A 19,957-nucleotide genomic window follows, 5' to 3' on the forward strand; every position below is an offset into this window, starting at 1 on the left:
TTTCTCACTGGCATATTTTGGTGCAGGAATCAGGACTCAAACATTAGTCCCTTAGATTATGTACACCATTAAAAAACAGCAAGGATTTAAAAGACTTCCCAGCTGTGAACACTCAGTCAAAGGTCCAAGGCAACTATTGCTGCCTATCACAATCACAGAAACTCACCTTGTGACCCCGCTCAGGGGTACATTATGAAACTTGGAGACAGCAGTCAGCACTTTGGTCCACAGCATGTATTGTCATTGGATAAATCACTGAACTACGGGCTCAAATTAGTAAAATTTAGCCTCTAAATATCAGAATGCATGCAAGGATGGTTGTTAGTTAATCTTCTGAAGCTACTGAAATCCAGAAGCTCCTATTATTAAGATATGGCTGTCATGAGGTTATAGTCATCTTGTTTCTCTCTCAATAATATAACTCTCATTTACTACAGTACACAAAGTCAATGCGTCCAATGAACTTCCTTTCACACTATGCATGATTGTTGATACATCATGGGACCAAATCCACATTGCACCTTTCATTTATCCTACATTACTGTTCATCAACATGGTGAGCGTACTTTGCAGCGTGGTCACAGGTAGCAGCAATAATAAAGATGGATCTGCCCAGGGAGAGGGATGAGGAGAAGCATGATCAACTTAACTAACTAGCACCTTGCACTCCTCTCAAATCCCACTGCAGCGAGGATGTCGGAAAGATGAGTTTGTAGGATGATGCCTCTAGAGCCATAGAGATGTATAGCACGGAAATAGACCCTTTGATCCAACTCATCCACACCACCCAGAAATCCTAAATTAAGCTAGTCCCATTTGCCAACATCTTGGCCCATATCCCTCTAACCTCTTCCTATTCATGTACCCATCCAGATGCCTTTTAAATGTTGTAATTTTACCAGCCTCCAATACTTCTTCTGGCAGCTTATTCCATACAGGCACCATTCTCTGCGTGAAAAATTACCCCTTAAGTACCTTTTAAATCTTTCCCCTCTCATCTCAAACCAATGCCCTCTAGTTTTGGACTCCTGTACCCTGGGGAAAAGACCTTGGCTGTTCACGCTTGAGCTTGGAACAAGACCGGAGGACAGAGAGCATTGATCGTCAAATCTGGGAACGATGATGGGTTGGAAAGGAGAGAGTGAGAAAGAGAGATAGAAACCAAAGGCTACAAGTCAGAAGGGAATATTTATCTGACAAGTTTGCCCCACTGCTCTCTGGGAATGTGTGAGGGGCTAGAACAATTTTAATGCTTAGATGGGGTTTTATTTAGGGAATATTGCAAAACAGAGGAGATCCATTCACACTATATTTCTGTTTAACATTATTGTATTCTTTGATAGTGAAAAGTATAGCCACTTTCCTGGACTTATAGGACACACAGGCCACTGAGAAGATCTTGAGCTATGTTATGTCTGACAGAATATGCAAGGCGTGTGGTAAACATTGGTCTTGAATTTTACAGAAAGTTGAGACTTGTTGAAAGGGAGCTATGTAAACGAACAAATCAATTTCTTTAAAGGAAGCTTTGACAACAACACAGATGTGAGCTCTAATTGTCTGCAAATTGGTTACATTGCAGTACCTGGTGCAGTAGGAAAGTTCCATGACATGGCATTCCACCTCTGTGGTCAACAACGGCAGGGATATACCTGAGAAAGAAAGGAAGAGAGATGGTCACATCATGCAGCAATATTCCCTGTGCTGCCTCCTCAGATCAAACAATAGGAAGACGTGGATCTTTAGGAAATGAATCATGAATGTCTTTTATTGTTTGAACTTGGGCTCGGCATGGGCTGGCCTTTCATTCAAGTAATGTTGCAAAAGCAGATACTTACTCTCCAGTAGCCTCCAGCTCACAGATTTCGAAGAAGACCAACAAGTCATACTTGCCCTGGCACTGTCCTGCAGTGGGTCGGTTCATGGTGTTTAACTTGGTAGCTGGTACTGTTAAAAACAATATACTATTAGACTAGGCCACTGGGAGAAGCCTTGAGTGTGAACCCAAACTTCGTAATTAGTTCTACAATAAACTTGCAGCATTATGTGTTCCAAAACCTGGCGCAGTGTCAAATGGCGGATATCTAACGTATTAGCATTTTTCAAACTTCAGTTTGTGTCAGATCCAAACATCATCATGCAATAAATATTTTTTCAAGGTGTAAACAACAGGACATGGCAACGCAGGTGAAGAAAAGAAACAATGAAAAAAATATGCCTGGAGGACAGGCTATACCTGGGGATAGGACACAGCTGGGGGGCAGGATAGACCTGGGGGACAGGACACAGCTGGGGTACAGGATAGACCTGGGGGACAGGACACAACTGGGGGACAGGATAAACCTGGGGAACAGGACTGACCTGGGGGACAGGACTGACCTGGGGGACCGGATGGACCTGGGGGACCAGATACACCTGGGGGACAGAACTGACCTGGGGGACAGGACTGACCTGGGGGACCGGATACACCTGGGGACAAAATAGACCTGGGGGACAGGATACACCCGGGCGACAGGATAGACCTGGGGTATCAGATACACCTGGGGGACTGGATACACCTGGGGGACAGGACTGATCTGGGGACTGGATATACCTGAAATTACAGGGCACACCTGAAAGTCACTGCACATTTCATAGAACAGGGCACACAACTGTCAAAGCAACCCATATTCATACGGCTTTGTGTTAATGTGTAAATGTGAGCAATATGAGAATCATGAGAATGATTTGTCACTTGGCAGAGCCTCTTCCATGTTTTTCTAGTTGTGTTGGTGCTGCTACTATGTGAATCCTTTTTACAGGGTCTCCTTTCTTCTATCAGAGATGCTGGGTTTACTGGGTTACAGTTCAAAGGATGTCTGAACCATTACGTCCTAAGACTGTGGACAGCAATACAGACTCTTATGGCTTCAGCATTGTTCAAAATGACAAATTTATCCACAACAACATATTGACTATATCAAATTTCAGAAGTTGCCCTAAAATGGGTGAAGAAATGTAGGAGGAAAATGGTAAACAGTTACAATGGAGCCAGAGTAAATCAGCAAGCTTTAAAGTTAAAAACAAAAATAGTGAAAATGTGAAAGCAAATGGAAATAGATTTAATCTTGTCTATACTTAAGGTTGTCCTTAGATGTTTAATTTAGGCATTAAGGGCTAAATTCCAGTAATAAAGCTATTCCTGACATCTGAGCGGTTTTACTTGTGATTTTTTTTTTGTATTTGTGTTGAGAATGATAGTAATTAGCTGGCCCAAGGAGACAGACTTTTTCCTGGACTATCTGACAGTTTTCAGATTAAATGCACTGGGCTGAAAGAGATGCAAGCTAGAAGGTAAGCTTTCCTTTGACAATTCTGCCTTGAAAAATCTGCTTGAGATTAAATTAAAAACTCAATCTCCTAAATGAAATAAACACACAAAGTAACAAAACACTGCAGACATGCAGAGGGGAATTATGGCTAAAGATACAGAGCACACTGCAACAACAGAAATGGGCCAAGTGTGTGTTGTCTTAAAAAATGCAACGGTTCATAAAATAGAACAATTATCTTGTATTGTAAACCAGATGGGAATACCAAACCCAGTCTCACCTCTTTCGATATACTTCTAAAGGGAAAGATTGACATGATCTCATTGCCAATTAATCTTTGCTCTTCCATTTCCAACTGGGGCCTTGTGGAATTTAACCCTTGGTTCTCGACCGAGGCTTTTCCACATTAAAATTTAAATGAAGATTCCACAACATTGGCATCAGACTGTCATATCATCAAAGCTACCTGACAGCTCCACCAATTTTCAATTTAGTGAAATATTGCGCACACTTGTCCACTTTTGTTTATATTGCTGAGCCAAGTCACAAGGAGACAGGGCTAAATAATGACACACGACTGTCACTCATGGAAAGTGGCTTTGAATTGGGTACGACACCATAAGCAGCAAAGAGATATGGCGATAATTACTCATAGTCCAGTCTCTGGGAGCAGGTAATAGATTTCTGCATCAGGAAGGATGCAGGAGATAAGCTAATGATGTTCCACTGGCATCACATTAATTTTCATTTAGAACCCCAGTAATGAGGCTTTAGGGGATGGATAAATATGTAACCAAGTGGAAAAAGCCAAGACAGCTGCAGAGTCTTGATACAATGTCATACTGTCCTGGGGGAAACCATCCAATTGTATGATGTGGGGGAAGAAGAATTGCCCAAGCACATTTGGGAGGTACATTTCACAATCAAACACAGATTGAGAGAAATTACTCAATTATATGCAGAGTGCAGAGGAGAAACAAATATCTACCTGTATAGGGACGGGAAGGTGCTTATTTGAAGCAGGGATTAAAGTATCAAATGTATGGAAATTGAAAGATGAATTGTCTACTTCTGTAAGAATTTATTGGTGAGGGTGAAGTGTTGACTGAGGACTAGGAAACTCCTTAACAAAATGCATGGTAGGCTTTGGAAGTGAAATGTCCAGTTGTAATAGGAGTGGGATTGAAGCAACCCAATGGGTTGGTCGGGTTGAAATATCCAGCCCTATGGGTGTTATACCAATTGTTTGGGGACTGGAAGATGAATCAGCCGATTACATGGGGAGCTGAAAGCAGTGAAGTATCCAATGAAACAAACTTTCCACTAGAATTCAGGATTACGAACCATGCATCTGGGCTTTCCTGACAGCACAACCAGGGGAAGAAGGAAAGGGTAAGGGGTCATGGACGTTGTCCTCGGAGAGGTAGGAAGTAGCGACGCTAGCCGCAGACATGGCGTGCATGGACAGCGAGTCCAGGAATGGGAGATTCAACCCATCGGGCATCAGGTGCTTAATCAAAACAATTGCTTTCTCATTCTCTGCCATGTGTGAGAGATGAAGGACAAAAAGAAAACAATAGAAATATGAGAATCACATGGGTTCTGACAAGGAGAGGATAACACATTAATTAATGAAGTATATTGAGAAATAGGTACAACAAATTAAAACACTAAAGCATGAAGCTTCAAGTACCTCGACCTATCTCAGTGTAAAAGGAATTTCTCATCAAACACAAATCCCCAGCTTTGCACCAGACATGAAAATAGTTATTTTCACATCTGGAACAGGTGAACATACCTCCACCTATCCCAGTAACATCTGGATGAAGAACAATTATTCACTAGCTGGTAGGTCAGTAACCAGAGTCCGCATCATTAAGATAATTCACAAAAGAATCAAAGCGGCAATAAGGAAAATTTTCTTTAAGCTGTTACAATCTGCAATGCACTGTCTGAAAGGGCTATATTCTTAAAAGTCAGACAAAAATGGAAAAAGGTCAAGGTCTGACACCAATTTGATAGATCTTTCAAAGATCTAGGTCTGATACAATGGGTGGAATGGTCTCTTCTGAGCTCCATGATCCTAAGACATTATCTATAAATAAGAAAGTGAGACACTGATTATTCCCACAAGTGACCAGGAGCTGAGGACCTCTTTCCTGAGGCATTTCTGTCATACACTGCAAGCCACTACAGATTAAGGTTGGTTGCATTCTGACTGGTCCTTTCATTAAAAAAAATTCTTCACTGCTACAAATGTGTTCTGAGCTCTTTGAGAATAAAGGAACCCATTACATAGTAAGAGTTCCAAGTTTAAGGACTGTACCTTATCAAGTATCTATGTATCTGTGAGTCTAGTGTGAGGGAACATCAGTGTGCATTTGGCTATGCTTTATTTGACCAACTCTAATTAAATAATTGCAGCATTTGAAAAAAAATTATATATAAACACACTTCTTTATTGTTGGTTGAACATGTATCCTAAAGATGGGGCAGAGACAGGAGGAAGTGGAACAATGACCATCAGGGGAGCTGATGATGCTGAGGTACATGAAGACCAAGGTGAGTGGAATTTCAAGAGCCTGCAGTTGATTGTTATTGTACAAGTGAGATACAGAGATTGACATTAAACACTGGCACCAAGATAACGTAGAGAACTTGAGAATAATGGTTAAGCCAGGTCGATGTAGACAGACTCAGGCAGTTTCTGGAGTCAATTACCACTGCCAGTAAAATATGGACTGTTGTACTTCCCTACGCATTAGCCCATGCAACATATACCACAAAGATTAGGTTCTTGTTGAGAAAGTTTATTAACAACACTAATTACTTACACTGTAGTAGTATCTCAGACTTAGCCCAGGTTCGATGCTTGTTGACTATTACTGTGATTACTGCTGCTGTTCCAACAAGAATGGCTATTGACATTGAAATGGGTAGTTTATACTGGAACATCAAAAGTCATGGTGCCACCTGTCTTAAAGATACATTGCCTGTCTCCTCTGGAATTTATGCAATAATACAGTAGTGACAATAGCTATCAGGTTAGTTTAGAGGGGTTGGGAATAAAATTATCTACTCATATAACGTGGGAGATAAGGATGGTGAGGTGGGTGGAGGAACTGTAATATTCTGAAATGTCTAATGTTTCCTTTTGATATTATTAAGAAACTGTATGCCTGTTTCTGAAAGTTCTGACACGTAGAAACTCATCTACGAATTCAAATACATCCTGTTGAATACAAACCGTTCTCTGCATGCTCGTTTTCATGTTTCCCCTCCTGTCCTGAAGGCTCTTGCTTTGGTTTAATGTCACTGGTACCAGTTGCTTTCACATGACTCTAGCACCTAGCTATTTTTTGGCAACAGATCAGAGACAGGATGAGAGATGTTCCCAGCCTGTGCAGTTTTATACCATCCCTATTCAGTGAGTCCCTGTGCAAGGTCCATGGATTATCTTAATGTGGCTTCAGAGGTTGTGGTGATTTTATTTGTCTATTGCAACGACATGGCAACAAAATGCATCCCAACTAGGAAGGGCAAGGCCTGCTTGAGCTGGGTCCCCGGCTCCTCATTTCCTTAATGCGCGAGAGTTGGTGGTGCCCCTTTTATAAAGTTGAATGTTGTGCTTGGTGACAGTGTCATGCAGGAGAAACGGAAAGGCAATTGGGCTGGCGGTGGGTTGGTGAGAGGAAGGGGGTGTGATTGGGCTAGTATTGAGTAGTTGGGGAGAGCATTCCCATTCGTCTTGGCATCAGGGTGGCAATTACTGATTGGCTCTTCAAGCATGTTGGACCAATCCTGGCACCCGCTCCAGCTGATCACCAGCTACTTTCAGCAAAGGAATGAAGATTGGATTTCTGCCTCTCATTTACTGCATTAGGTGGCCACTCACAATCTCTGGTAGACCACCTAGAGCAATGATGACGTAAGCATTGTAGACATGGATTAGGCGAGGCACGTTATATCTCAAGATTACTACTTCGTTTCCTATGAACTTCTACTCCTCCATATGGCTATGATGGACAGTTGGATACTTATACATACAGCAATAAAGCACTAACTGATTTTAATCCTCTCACCTGGTTTAGATAGGGGCATCACGCGAGGGAACTGTCGGCGAGATGGCCTCAGGGGGCTAGGAAAAGGACAGAAAAGAGCAGGTGAATTCCATCTAGGACACATTGTGGGGAAATCTTTTACTCAAAAACAGATCACTGAGCCAAGACTTTATCTGCCTGTACCCTTAACAAGGATACATTTCTGGATCGCTCATTTGGAGAGATTCCCATTTCAGTTGAGAGGTGTGGAATCTGACATTGAGTAAATGCATTACTTTTTGCTTTACTTCCTTTCAGGGTAGGTGGGCCTCATTCGCAAGGCCAGAATTTATTGCCATTCCCTACTTACCTTTGAATCGAGTGGCTAGCTGGACCATGTCAGAAAGCAGTTAAGAACCAATCGTATTGCTGTGGGTCTGGAGTTACATGTAACCCAGACTGGGTGAGGATGGCAGGTTTTCTTTCCCAAGGACATCAGTGAACTAGATGGGGTTTTTACAACAAAAGGTGATAGTTCACACTGGTACCAACACTGAGACTAGTTTTATATTCCAGATTTATTCTCTCAGTTTATATTGCACTGACTGCTGTGGTGGGATGTGAACCTGTGTCCTCAGAGGCTGGACTTCTGGATTACCAGTCCAGTGACATTACCGCGGTACCACTGGAGCCACAACTTCACTGGGAAGAAGAGGAATGGGAGGAGTGGGGAGGTGGGCATGCCAACAATACTGTTGCTAACTGATCCCCTTTTCCAGGAACAGGACAGGCTTTGCAGAGATCTCTTTCGTCTCTGAGCTTCACAATGTGCAGGAGATCTGTCTTGCCCAGATATCTACCTCCAAATTTCCTTTGATTATCAAGCAATCAAAGAGCAGATATCCCAAATAGAAGGGTTTAAGATGTGATTATCCCTTTCTTTGGCTGTTCTGTAGGCACACAATGTTGTTAGGAGGCATGGCTAGCCCATCAGCACAGCTACCAAAGGGCAACATTGGTAGGTCAGTTGTCAAATCTGGTTTACACTGAACAGATAGTGAGAGGGAAAAGGAGCAGGAGAAACAAAAGTAGCTTTTCTGTCTGAAATTTCTTCATCTCAGAATGGGTTGGAATGCCATTTCAGGGACCCACTTTTAGCTATGCATGAGTGACTCAGGTTTAGAGTCAAAAGGATTTGGTTGTCTTTCTAATGGGGAAATGTTTGGCCTTAACTTAGCAAACGTGGTTGCCATTAAGTCAGAAGGTATCTATGGTTGGAATAATGGTACTAATTATGTTGCAATGTTGTACAGTTTATTTTCCACCGTACTTAAGTTAGTTTCTCTGCAAACACATTGTTCTCCAGTGGTACAGTACTGTGTGGGGTGGGGGAGGTAGTGTTGTTGGTAGTGGTTGTTACTTGCTCTCTCTATGACACACCAAGTTAACGCCCCGCTGCGTCGAGCAGTTCACCGTCAGGATGTGCTGGATTTATCTTGAGACAAAGCTCTTTTCTTTCACTGATCCCAACCTGTGAGTTACTTCAGTTAAGCAGTAAAGTCTGGGTGCTAGGTCATACCTTGCTGATAGATAGTGCAAGCATAGGGTTGGGGAAACGGCATGGAGGGGGATACACATCAGGACCCAATAACCTGGCTCCAGGACTGTAAGGGACCACTGTGCTCAGGTTGGGATGGGGAATCTACGCTTGGGTTGGGAGACAAGGTGAGGCTAGGAACAGCATTTTATACTTTGTCTCCATTGGACGCTGTGCTCTTTATTGGGTTTGCATGTAGACCCCTTTTTCTGATGTTACATTGATAAAACCGGGAGTTTCTCTTAATTCAGATCCACTGCACCCACCACAGTAATAAGGGATAAAGGTGAGAATAGACCTCTGATAGCTTTCCACAGAGTGAAGAGTGAGACATTGGTGCTGAGCTTCAAACAAAACAAAGGAGTATTGTTCTTGAAGACAATGAGATACATTGGAACATCTACCTGATGAGGTCCTTGCAGAGTGGTGGGAACGGATGCTGCTGATAGTGCCCAAACACCTCAAAGACAATGGGCTGAGTCTTAATATACTCTATGAAGGATTTGGTTACTTCGACTGCAATCTGTAAACAAAAGTACAGCTCTCACAACATATGGTTTATAACGTACATGTTTGTTTAATTGAGTTTTCAAGCGATGCTTGATAGCACTATTCATAGAATCATAGAATGTAGAAGCAGGCCATTCAGCCCATCAAGTCCACACTGATCCTCCAAAGAGCACCCCACCCCCCCCACCCTATCCCAATAACTCTGCATTTCCCATGGATAACCCACCTAGCCTACATATCCCTGGACACTATGGGGAAATTTAACCTGACCAATCCACCTAACATGCACATGTTTGGATTGTAGGAGGTAACCAGAGTACCCAAAGGAAACCCATGCAGACATGGGCAGTACATGCAAACTTCACACAGACAGTCACCTGAGGGTGGAATTGAACTCAGGACCTTGGCACTCTAAGGCAGCAGGGCTAACCACTGAGCCACCAAGCCAAACATTAATGACACCTTCCATTACTTCACTGATGATTGAGAGTAGACTGATGGAAGGGTAATTGAATGAGTTTGATTTGTCTTGATTTTTGTGTACTTATCTGGACATTTCTGGGCAATTTTCCATGTTGTCAGGTAGATACCAGTGTTGTAGTTGTACTGGGACATCTTGGCTATGAGAGTAGCAGGTTCTGGAGCACAAGTCTTCAGTACAATTGCCAGAATGTTGTCAGGCCCCATAGCCTTTGCAGTATCCAGTGCCTCCAACTGTTTCTTGATATCACGTGGAATAAATCAAATTGGCTGAAGACTGACATCTGTGATACTGGGGACCAGTGGAATAGGCCAAGATGGATCATCCATTTGGCACTTCTGGCTGAAGATGCAGTGAACGCTCCAGCCTTATCTTCTACACTGATATGTTTGGATCTTCCATCATTGAGGATGGGGATATTTGTGGACCCTCTTCCTCCAGTGAGTTGTTTAATTGTCCACCACCATTCACAACTGGATGTGGCAGGACTGCAGAGCTTAGATCTGATCCATTGGTTGTGGAATCACTTAGCTCTGTCTATCACTTGCTGCTTTTGCTGTCTGGCGTGCAAGTAGTCCTGTTGGGTGGCTTCACCAGGTTGAAACTTCATTTTTAGGTATGGCTGGTGCTGTTTCTGGCATGCCCTCCTATATTCTCCATTGAACCATTGTACAGTACTTGAAGGAATGTTGGGGTCTACATTGATATACCTGCACTGCATTGAAGGCTGCCCAAAGCTGAAGGAGCAACAGGTGGAACCTGGACTTGCCTGCAAGCATGAATAAGGAGTACTGTCTCCACCTTATCCTGTCATTTGGGTGTCACTGCTGTTGCCTAATACTATCTGAGTTGGTCTTCCTAACCTCCTCCTGGGAACAGACGCTATCTGCTTCATCTGCATCCCTTTTCTTCTATTCCACCATCAGCATCAGTCTTATGATGTCCTGTTTTACCTTCTGGAACTTTCCCCTCAAACTCCTGTACCTTGTTGTCACTCGTGACTCTTTTGGAAATCTCCTCAATGTAATTCTTTGACTATGCCTTCAGCCACTAGCCTCAGCTCTTCTCCAGTGAATCACATTTGCTTTTAGACAGATATTAATAGTGTTTTGGTCTAAGCACACAGTGCAATCGCCAATCTGTCAATAATATCATCAATGCAGACCCTCAAGCTCCCAGAAACTGGAAACCTTTCAAAAGATCTTTGCCACAGTCAGCAATTAGCCTGGGAATTCTAACTAGTTCTGTATGATCACAGTTTTATCTTCAATTGGGAGACTCACGTTTTGTACATGATAAAAACCAAGCGGGGGGCCTCGGCCTGTGTTTTTCAGTGGTTCTGTGGAAAAGGCTTCTTCTTGGCGATGAATGAAACTGGAAAGGAGAGAAAAACCACAATTTCACCTTCTTCGTCAGAGGTTCTTTTCACTTATATTATGAGCCCTGAACAGAAACATCAGGTGATTCAGAACGATACAGACTGTGGAACGGAGCTGGTCTAGAGTTATTCGACTGGATAACCTCCCGATATTGCAGAAATCCCAACAGGACCATTTCCCACCCTTCCTGTACCCAGTGTGCTCTACAGTAATTCCATCAGACGGTTCATTTTCAAGATTCAGTGCAGGGTTGGACTTGACCAAGGTCACTCAGAAACCAGCAACATTAACCAGCTTCCACAAAGGACGTGTGCAGCAAAGATATTTCAAAAGCTCCTGTACAAGTGACGATGAGTGGATTTAACATGGTTTCCATAGCTACAGTGATATATACATTAATAACATAGCCAGTATAGTCAGGTAAATTGATCTACATAGCACAAATATTAAACAATCATGCTTTTGGGCAATTTTTCACAGATATATCTCTGATCCCATTGACATGGCAATGAGGAGATGGAACCTTCCAGAATGAAAAATCAGCAAAGCTGGCGAATGTATACTTGAAAATGGAGCTCCACTATGAGCAGTACATTCATTTCCCAGTATTACTGCATTTTCCTTCTGGAATGGTCTCTACAGTTCTTTAAAGTACGGAGTCCAGCGTGAGTTCTATAGGCATGGCAATGGGTGAATATTGCACGGATAATAGGATGGTAGTAGGTGACTTACTTGAACTGACAGAAGATGTCAGCATATTCAGCTGAGATACTTGAGGCCTGTAGAACGGTCACCCTAAAAGTGAAGTTGCTGCCGATTTTGAGATGTTCTACGATTCCATCCATCTGTGTGTCTACTGGTGACTTCACTGGACTATCAGGCTCCTCCTGGGTCGCTGCAGAATGCAAGAAAGGAAATTAATGGGCACTTCATTTGTCCCCCAAAGGCAGAGACACATTTAAGTTTCAGGGAGGGTCGGACTGAGTTTAAATGATTAATTAATGAAGAAGATTGAGGCTTCGTACCTGCATTCTGCTCTTCAGTATTTTGGTGAGTCTTAAATCAGGCCCAGAAAGACCTTTCAATCCAGGGGCCATGGGGTCAGATTTAAATGGCATTGGGAAGTGAACACCATTTTAACCACAGGCCTGATGAGGCCTGTATTGCCTGAAACTCAGACGTGAAGCTAGTAGCAGCAAGGACCGGAGGTATAAGTGCCCATAGGAAGTTTGGGAAACTGTTTTTTAAATATTAGTTTTAAGAGTTTCTTATGGTCCAGAATGAGGGTGTGTACCACTTGACACTCCTGAACATACATTGCTCTGGGGTTCCTCTTGTGACTGTGATTGAGAACTTTTTGTCTCCCTCACTCCCATTCCTTATTTACACTGATGAAGCAGATTTTGTGGGCCCTCACCAATATTTGCCCTACCCCTGACATTTTGACTCTCTCCTCCCAGCTTTGACAAGTTCAAGACCTTGGTAGAAGTGAGAGTTAGTTGTTTGAAAGAGGTTGGCAAGATTTTGGATTTCAAGTTCACAACCAATTCTCTCTGAAAGTTATTGCTAAATATGTTTCCATTGTTCTTTCAGGTGGCGCAAACCAGGTCATACTGTTTCACTGAATAAAAAAAAATCATATCTTGTCATTAGGGTTGTAGCTACCTCTGTTTTAAAAGTCAGGAACTAATTGATAATGAAATGTTTTTGAAGAGCTTTGAAATGGGAGAGTGAGACAATCCCAGGGACACCTCTTGGTTTATATTGAGTCGACTGAAATTGGGGTAAATCTGTATTATTGTTTTATATGATCTCCAAAATCAAATTTACCCTCGAGGGATTGAAAAAGGGTTGAAACATGACACTGACTTTCCAATCCCTGGGATGTTGCATTTGTCACGATACTACAGCTTTAAGAGTTGTATTTTGTCCAGGTTTATTTTTTGAAGAGAGGCTTTAAGGTAGAGATGATGAGCAATCTATGCAGAACTACTAGTGTAAACAGTTTTTGAGGCCTTGGGTTTTTTTTTTAAAGCTGGAACAATAGCAGCAGCCTGAATGGGTGAGGTCAAGCTCCCGCAGAACCAGGATTTTCAGTTTTAGCTTTCAGCAGTTGTTGCTGGGATCTCAGATAACAAGGTGTAGAGCCGGATGAACACAGCAGGCCAAGCAGCATCAGAGGAGCAGGAAGGCTGACGTTTCAGGCCTAGACCCTACTTCAGGATTTGGATTTGGAAGCAGCAGGATTTGGAAGCTGCAGTATATCTCTCCCTGACACACTCTGTCAGAGTTTTCTCTTAGTGTTTTCCCGTTACTAGAGTTGCATGTGAGAGAATCTGTTTTTCTGAATTTGCCTTCTGCCAAGAGTGTGTTTATGGTATGTTACTATATTGGAACAGTTAATTAGTAATGGTTAATATACTTATTATTTTGTTAAGCATTTTGATAGAGTTACAGCTAAACCAATTCTTTTCTTTATTTTTTCTTTTGTTGTATTTTACCTGTAGTGTGTAAATAAAGTGTAATTTACTTAATGTTGAGTAGTTTGACCAATTGAATTCCATCTGGAATACAACACCTTAAATTTACCTTCAAAATAAGAAAAAGTTAGGGTCTAGGCTGCATTCCTAATATATTTTGAGGGGGTTTGGTCTGGTCCATAACACAACTGCTTATTCTGTCTCACTATTTTAACAGATTTATTAATCTCAACGACAGGATCAAGCAGCATCATTGTTTGAATGTTCTTAAAAAAAGTGCTTACTTCTCCAATTAGCTCCTGACCTCTGAAGCAAAGTATTTTCTATTCCAGTTATTCTTGTTAATTCTGATTCAAACTGGGTGAGACATGCAGTGCTATTGGTTTCAATGGGATAGTGCGTACCTGCGCAGGTATTGTTGTTGACCTCATCAGCTGAGGGGCCTGAATCACTTGATTGGCCCTGTCCTTCTACAATTCGCAGCTCCTCCTGCGATGTGCCAGAGCGAGACATTCCAGCTGTACAACAATCTGACTGAAACTAAACAGAGCGATCACAGGGTGAACTTCACACAGAAAGAGAACTGGTATAACTTCTTTCAAGTCCTTATTTGCATCTCTAGTTTGCTATCTCACTGAATGAACGCTATTACAACAGAATACATGGACAGCAGAAATACGAGCAGGAGTAGGCCATTCAGTCCCTCCCACCTGTTACACTATTCAATGACGTCATGTCTCAGTGTCTACTTTTACACCATTTTCCCACATCATTCCACATCTTCTGATATTTTTATTGGATAGTGATCCATCAAACACAATCTTAAACATACTCAATTACTGAGCCTCCATAGGTGCCCCAAGTAGAGAATTCCAAAGATGCATCAATCTCTGAGTGAAGAAATTCTTCCTCATTTCAGTCATAAATATTGAGAAAAACCTCTTATTATGAAGCTGTCTCAGCTTCTAGGGCAACCTCCTTTCCACATCTACTCTGTGAAAATTTTTGAAGTATGTTTGAATGAGATCACGTCTCGCATTTCCAAATTCTAGAGAATATTGATCAGTCTACTTAATCTTTTCTCACAGGACAATCCTTTCCCAGGAGTTAATTTGGTGAATCCTAATTTTTTTTACAAAAAATGCATTCATGGGATATGGGCATCGCTGATGAGACCAGCAGTCATTGCCCAACCCTAATTGCCCATTGGGCAGTTAAGACTCAACATTATTGCTGTGGGTCTGGAATCACACGGAGGCCAGACCAGGTAAGGATGGCAGTTTCCCTCCCGAAAGGATATTATTGAACCAGATGAGTTTTTCCAACATTTGACAATAGTCTTGTGGTTATCATGAGACCCTTAATTCCAGAATTCTATATGTTTATACAAAAACGAAGGAACTCTTCAGTAAAACCAAAATAAACCAAAACATGATCTATCAAACCAGTTTCAATCTTGGATCTGACTTGTCCAATAATAACATCAACTGGGATCATAACACTCCCATATATTTGTGGCCTGCTTTCTGTAGATTTAAAACCTTAGTTTCTGATCAAACTATGTCACTCAATCAAACTTAATTCTATTATACAATGGTCACTCTTTCTTAAAGGCTTATTTACAACAAGAATACGAACTATACCTTTTTGCATTGCACAATACTTTATCTAAATAGTCTATTTTGTTTGTTCCTAAGTGCATTGTTTTAGAAAGCCATTCTGCATGTATTCCAAAAATTTATCCTCTATGACATAAGAGCTAATTGGTTCACCCAGTCTAAATATAGATTGAAATACGCCAAGATTACTGTGTTACCCTTGTTTCATGCACCTCTAATTTCCTGATTTCTACTTTTTACATTACCACCACTGTTTGGGACTTAAATCAAGTCCCTCCAAAGTTTTCTGCCACTTACTGTTCTTTAGTTCCACCCAAACTGATTCTACATCTTGAATTTTAGAACAAAAGTCACATTTCAATACACTACTAATGCCCTCATTAATTAAGCAATTTACTCCATCACCATCCTCCCCCCCCCGCCCTGGCTTCCTGTCGTTCTGAACGTTGTGTGCCCTTGGGTATTCAGATCCCATCTTTTGTTTCTTGTGTTGGATATCAGGTCACATGCATATGAATTTCAGTTTGAGCTGAAAATCATCTGTTTTATTGAAAACACTCCCAACATTCAGATACAGAGACTTCCATTTTTTTCACTGTTTTATAAACTCTACCCCATCTGAGGCATACTCTCAAGTTTGCAATTATTGGCTTTCTTGCCATGCTCTGAATATCGTTACCTTTACTGCTACCTTAATCGATTTAGTTGTCATTTCTTTCCAGCTTACTCAATTTTTTCCCTATGGATCCCTTGCCCACTTTATTATTTTTCTCTATTCATTTGCTGGATGTGGGTGTCAATGGCTGGCCAGCATTTCTTGCCCATCCCTAATTGCCCTTGAGAAGGTGGTGGTGAGCTGCTTTCTTGAACCACTGCAGTCCTCCTGCTGTGGGTTGACCCACAATGCTATTGGGGAGGGAATTCCAGGATTTTGACCTAACGACAATGAAGGAACAGCGATATACTTCCAAGTCAGGATGGTGAGTGACTTGGTGGGGAACTTGGAGGTGGTGGTGTTCCCATATGTCTGATGCCCTTATCCTTCTAGATGGAAGTGGTCGTGGGTTTGGAAAGTGCTGTCTGAGGATCTTGAGTTAGACATTCTGTATTCTTTAGTTATACAACTCACCAGAATACAGGTCCCAGCATATTAGAGGTGAAATCCATTTCAATATTTCAGTCTTGTGCATTTTCCCAGAGTCCCATCAGCCCAAATGCCCTCAGCGTATGAAACACAAATCAAGTTTGTGTGAGTATATATAATTTTAGTAAACTGCTGATTCCTTCCAACTCTATTTTCTAGTGAGCACTTTTGAACAGGGTTCAATAGGTGCCTACGGGAAAGCCAACACTGCCATGATCAATACCTTTTCAAAATGCTGATCATCAAAGGAGATCTTGGCTGTTCCTGATTGTCGAACCCCGGAACCATAATCTGGAGCTTCCTCGTCAGCTACAAATGGACACAATGAAAGAATATTATGCAACAAAATACAGTGTGCAGATGAATTTCCCTTTGCTACAAAATCCTGATTTATCAGACAATCCATATAGGGAGGTAGCAGAATCTGAAATGACAAAAGTGGACTATTCGGCCCACTGTCCCTGTGCTAGCTCATTGAAAGGTCTGTCTAATTAATTTCCCATTTCTCCCTCTTGCTGTTTGCTCCACCACAGAATTATTCCTGTTCAATTGGCATTCATTTGTTCTGTCTATCAAATAAAGGACTGTGTCTGACTCACTGCCCCTGCCAGGCCCACAGTATGTTTGTACAGATGTTTGTACTTACCGGAAATGGCCTGGACAGCGACACGTAGAAATCCTTTGACCTCTCCCTTCTCACTGACTATTGCCACACGATGTACCAGCGGCACTGGGTACAGCAAGTTACTGAGATAAACGAATGCTCTGGAAAAAAAATGAACACAAAACATATCAGCCAATCCATCAACATCACCTTCATGCCATAGGTGGTTCTAAACTTCCTCACTGGCTCAGGGACTTCACAGTTGGGTCTGTTAAAAAACATGGCAGTGGCAGATTATTTCTTTAGCTTGCAGCTAGAATGGGGAAAGCCAAGAGTTTTTTTAATAGCAGTGCCCCTTCCAATGGCATTGTGAGAGAGAGAGAGGATGCTTGGAAAATTGGAATGGATAAAGGTTTGGATTTGATCTTTGTATTTCTCACTGTTTTGAAGCAAACAACTATGTGGTGCTGGTTTCAGTGTTTCTCCACTTCAGTGGTTTTTATCATTAGATGTCACTCATAAATCAACAGCAGAAAAATAAGCTTGATTGGGCAAACGCTTTTTTCTTATGTACCTTGTGTGAGAATCGAGGACCAAAGGGCATAATCTCAGGGGTTGCACATTTAAGAAACAGATGAGGAGGAATTTCTTCTCTCAGATGTTGAGAGTCTATGTATTCGTTCCCGCAGAGGGTTGTTGAGGTTGGATGGTTAAGTATTTTCAAGGCTAAAATAGATTTTTAAACTGTAAGGAATCAACGGTAATGGGGAAAAGGCAGGACAGTGGAGTTGAGGATTATTAGATCAGCCATGATCTCATTGAATGGCAGGCAGACTCGAGGGACTGAATGGCCTATTTCTGCTCCTGTGCCTCATGGTTTTATGTCAAGCTCATATGTTTTTGGAATTATGGGCAGATTGTATTACTGGTTCCAGTATCTCTGCTGTTTCAGCTAGACTGGCTAGTATCACCAGTTTTTGGTCAGGTTGTAGAACTGACCATTGTGTTCAATAACGTCTTCCCACTGCCTGGACGTAAGCTGCAAACTGAGGAATCTTCCTTTCATTTCAATTGTACCACTTAGTAGACCATTGGTATTCCTGGGTGGCTCCTAACTTGTCAAGCCTGTTGAAGGATGCCTAGTGGCAAATTGATGGACATTGAAAGGGGATGAAGGTGAATCCAGAAATGTGAATGTGAACCAGGACAGTCAGCTGTGACTGCTTCAATTCTCTGGAGTCCCACATCACAGAATATTGCTACATATTTATCAGTTGGGTCATATTGTGACTGGATCTATTTGTAATAATTCTCACATCAGATAGTCAAAGATAATAATTGGCATAGTATTTTGTAAAATGGGGCTTATGTTTCGTGGTAAGAATCTAAGTACTGCTGCTGGAAAGGCTAACAACAGGCCAACGAAACAATCACTAGAACCTAGTTCTTTCTCCATTCAGCATTTTTCACCAAATTACACTGTGCTGAGCCTTATCCATCCAGTCAAGGTAATGCATAAATTGAGACCAGTTAAAGGTATAACATCTAACTTGATCACAGATTATCATTGGGATGAGATCCAGCAAATGTAATGGCTCTTGTGGCAGCTACAATTTTAGTTTCGGAACTTGCACGTTCAGTGCTGTGGGACACTCAAATTTATTGGAAGCATTTGTGCAAATTTTCAATGTTCTCAGCCTCTAGAAAAGCTTCAAAATCCTCTATCATCTTCTTTCTGCTCTTTTGTTGATGTGTACCATTTTAGTGAAAATGATATGGGTTGGAAGGTTGTTGCAAACACAATAACTTGTGGGTAACTAATAATATCCATAAGGACTTCAAAGGGATCAGTGCCACACCTCAACAAGGAAACTAGCTCACAGGATATGACAGCCACAGACTTAGGAAAGTGACCTATAAAGGGCAACTCAGCACTTTTTATACATCTGGTATAAAACAAAGTAAAAAATCTTGCATTTTCTGGCTCAGGTTGTCTTAAAGTGCCTTAGAGTGAATTATTTTTGAAGTGAATTCATCATTGTGATATAGAATGTACCACAAATAGCAATGAGATACCAAAAGTGATTTTGCGGTGAATTTGATTGAGGGTCAAAAGAGATACCCTGTTCAAAATAGTGCCTCGGATTGTTTATGTCCAGCCAAGAGTAGGCAGGGCTGATTTAGTATTTCATTAGAAAGGTGGACAGTACAGAATTCCCTTAGCACTGCAGTGGTAGCCTGGAATCCACTTCTTTTGTGAAGCTTGTATGCTTAAAAGGACAGAACTGCGGCCGACGCATAATCAAGGATGCTTGATTCTCATTTGAGAACTGGGGGATAAACAACCAAAATCAGCAGCTGAGTGGGTTTGTCATGGTTACCCACGTCTCAAAGAGGAGGTAAAAAACCCCACCAATTTTGGAGTGGTAATCCATGCTTTGAGGTGGAATTCCGCTGGGATGGCCTCCAATTCTACCTCACACCTAAACCAAAGCCTAGGATCATGGGTCATAAGATCATAAAAAATAAGAGCAGGAGTAGGCCACTTGGTCCACTTAGCCTACTCCATTATTTAATAAGATCAAGGCTGACCTGATTATACCTTAATCCGCTTTCTTGCCTGTCCCAAACCATAATCATTGAGTCCCTTGTCGATCCAGATGTGTTCTAACTCATCCTGGAATAAATTCAATAACCCAGCCTCCATTGCTGTCTGGGCAAGACATTTCTAAAGATCAACAACCCTCTGAGAGATTAAATTTCTCCACAAATTAGTCTTAAATTGGAGACTC

At 41.8% G+C, this 19,957-nt stretch overlaps 1 protein-coding gene across 1 annotated transcript in view; it reads right to left on the reverse strand.

Annotated features, from left to right (window-relative positions):
- Positions 1 to 19,957, reverse strand: part of kif1aa (kinesin family member 1Aa) — a 269,784-nt gene that overhangs the window by 50,052 nt on the left and 199,775 nt on the right. Inside the window, exons 27-35 of the mRNA XM_048604503.1 lie at positions 17,208 to 17,326; positions 16,785 to 16,870; positions 14,203 to 14,338; positions 12,051 to 12,213; positions 11,223 to 11,313; positions 9,353 to 9,471; positions 7,394 to 7,449; positions 1,839 to 1,947; positions 1,586 to 1,652 (exon numbers count right to left, since the gene is read on the reverse strand). Of these exons, the coding sequence (XP_048460460.1) occupies positions 1,586 to 1,652; positions 1,839 to 1,947; positions 7,394 to 7,449; positions 9,353 to 9,471; positions 11,223 to 11,313; positions 12,051 to 12,213; positions 14,203 to 14,338; positions 16,785 to 16,870; positions 17,208 to 17,326 (946 nt within the window). The remainder of the gene's footprint in view (positions 1 to 1,585; positions 1,653 to 1,838; positions 1,948 to 7,393; positions 7,450 to 9,352; positions 9,472 to 11,222; positions 11,314 to 12,050; positions 12,214 to 14,202; positions 14,339 to 16,784; positions 16,871 to 17,207; positions 17,327 to 19,957) is intronic.

This window comes from Rhincodon typus, chromosome 13 (assembly GCF_021869965.1).
Source record: "Rhincodon typus isolate 14 chromosome 13, sRhiTyp1.1, whole genome shotgun sequence".
Classification (NCBI taxonomy): Eukaryota; Metazoa; Chordata; class Chondrichthyes; order Orectolobiformes; family Rhincodontidae; genus Rhincodon; species Rhincodon typus.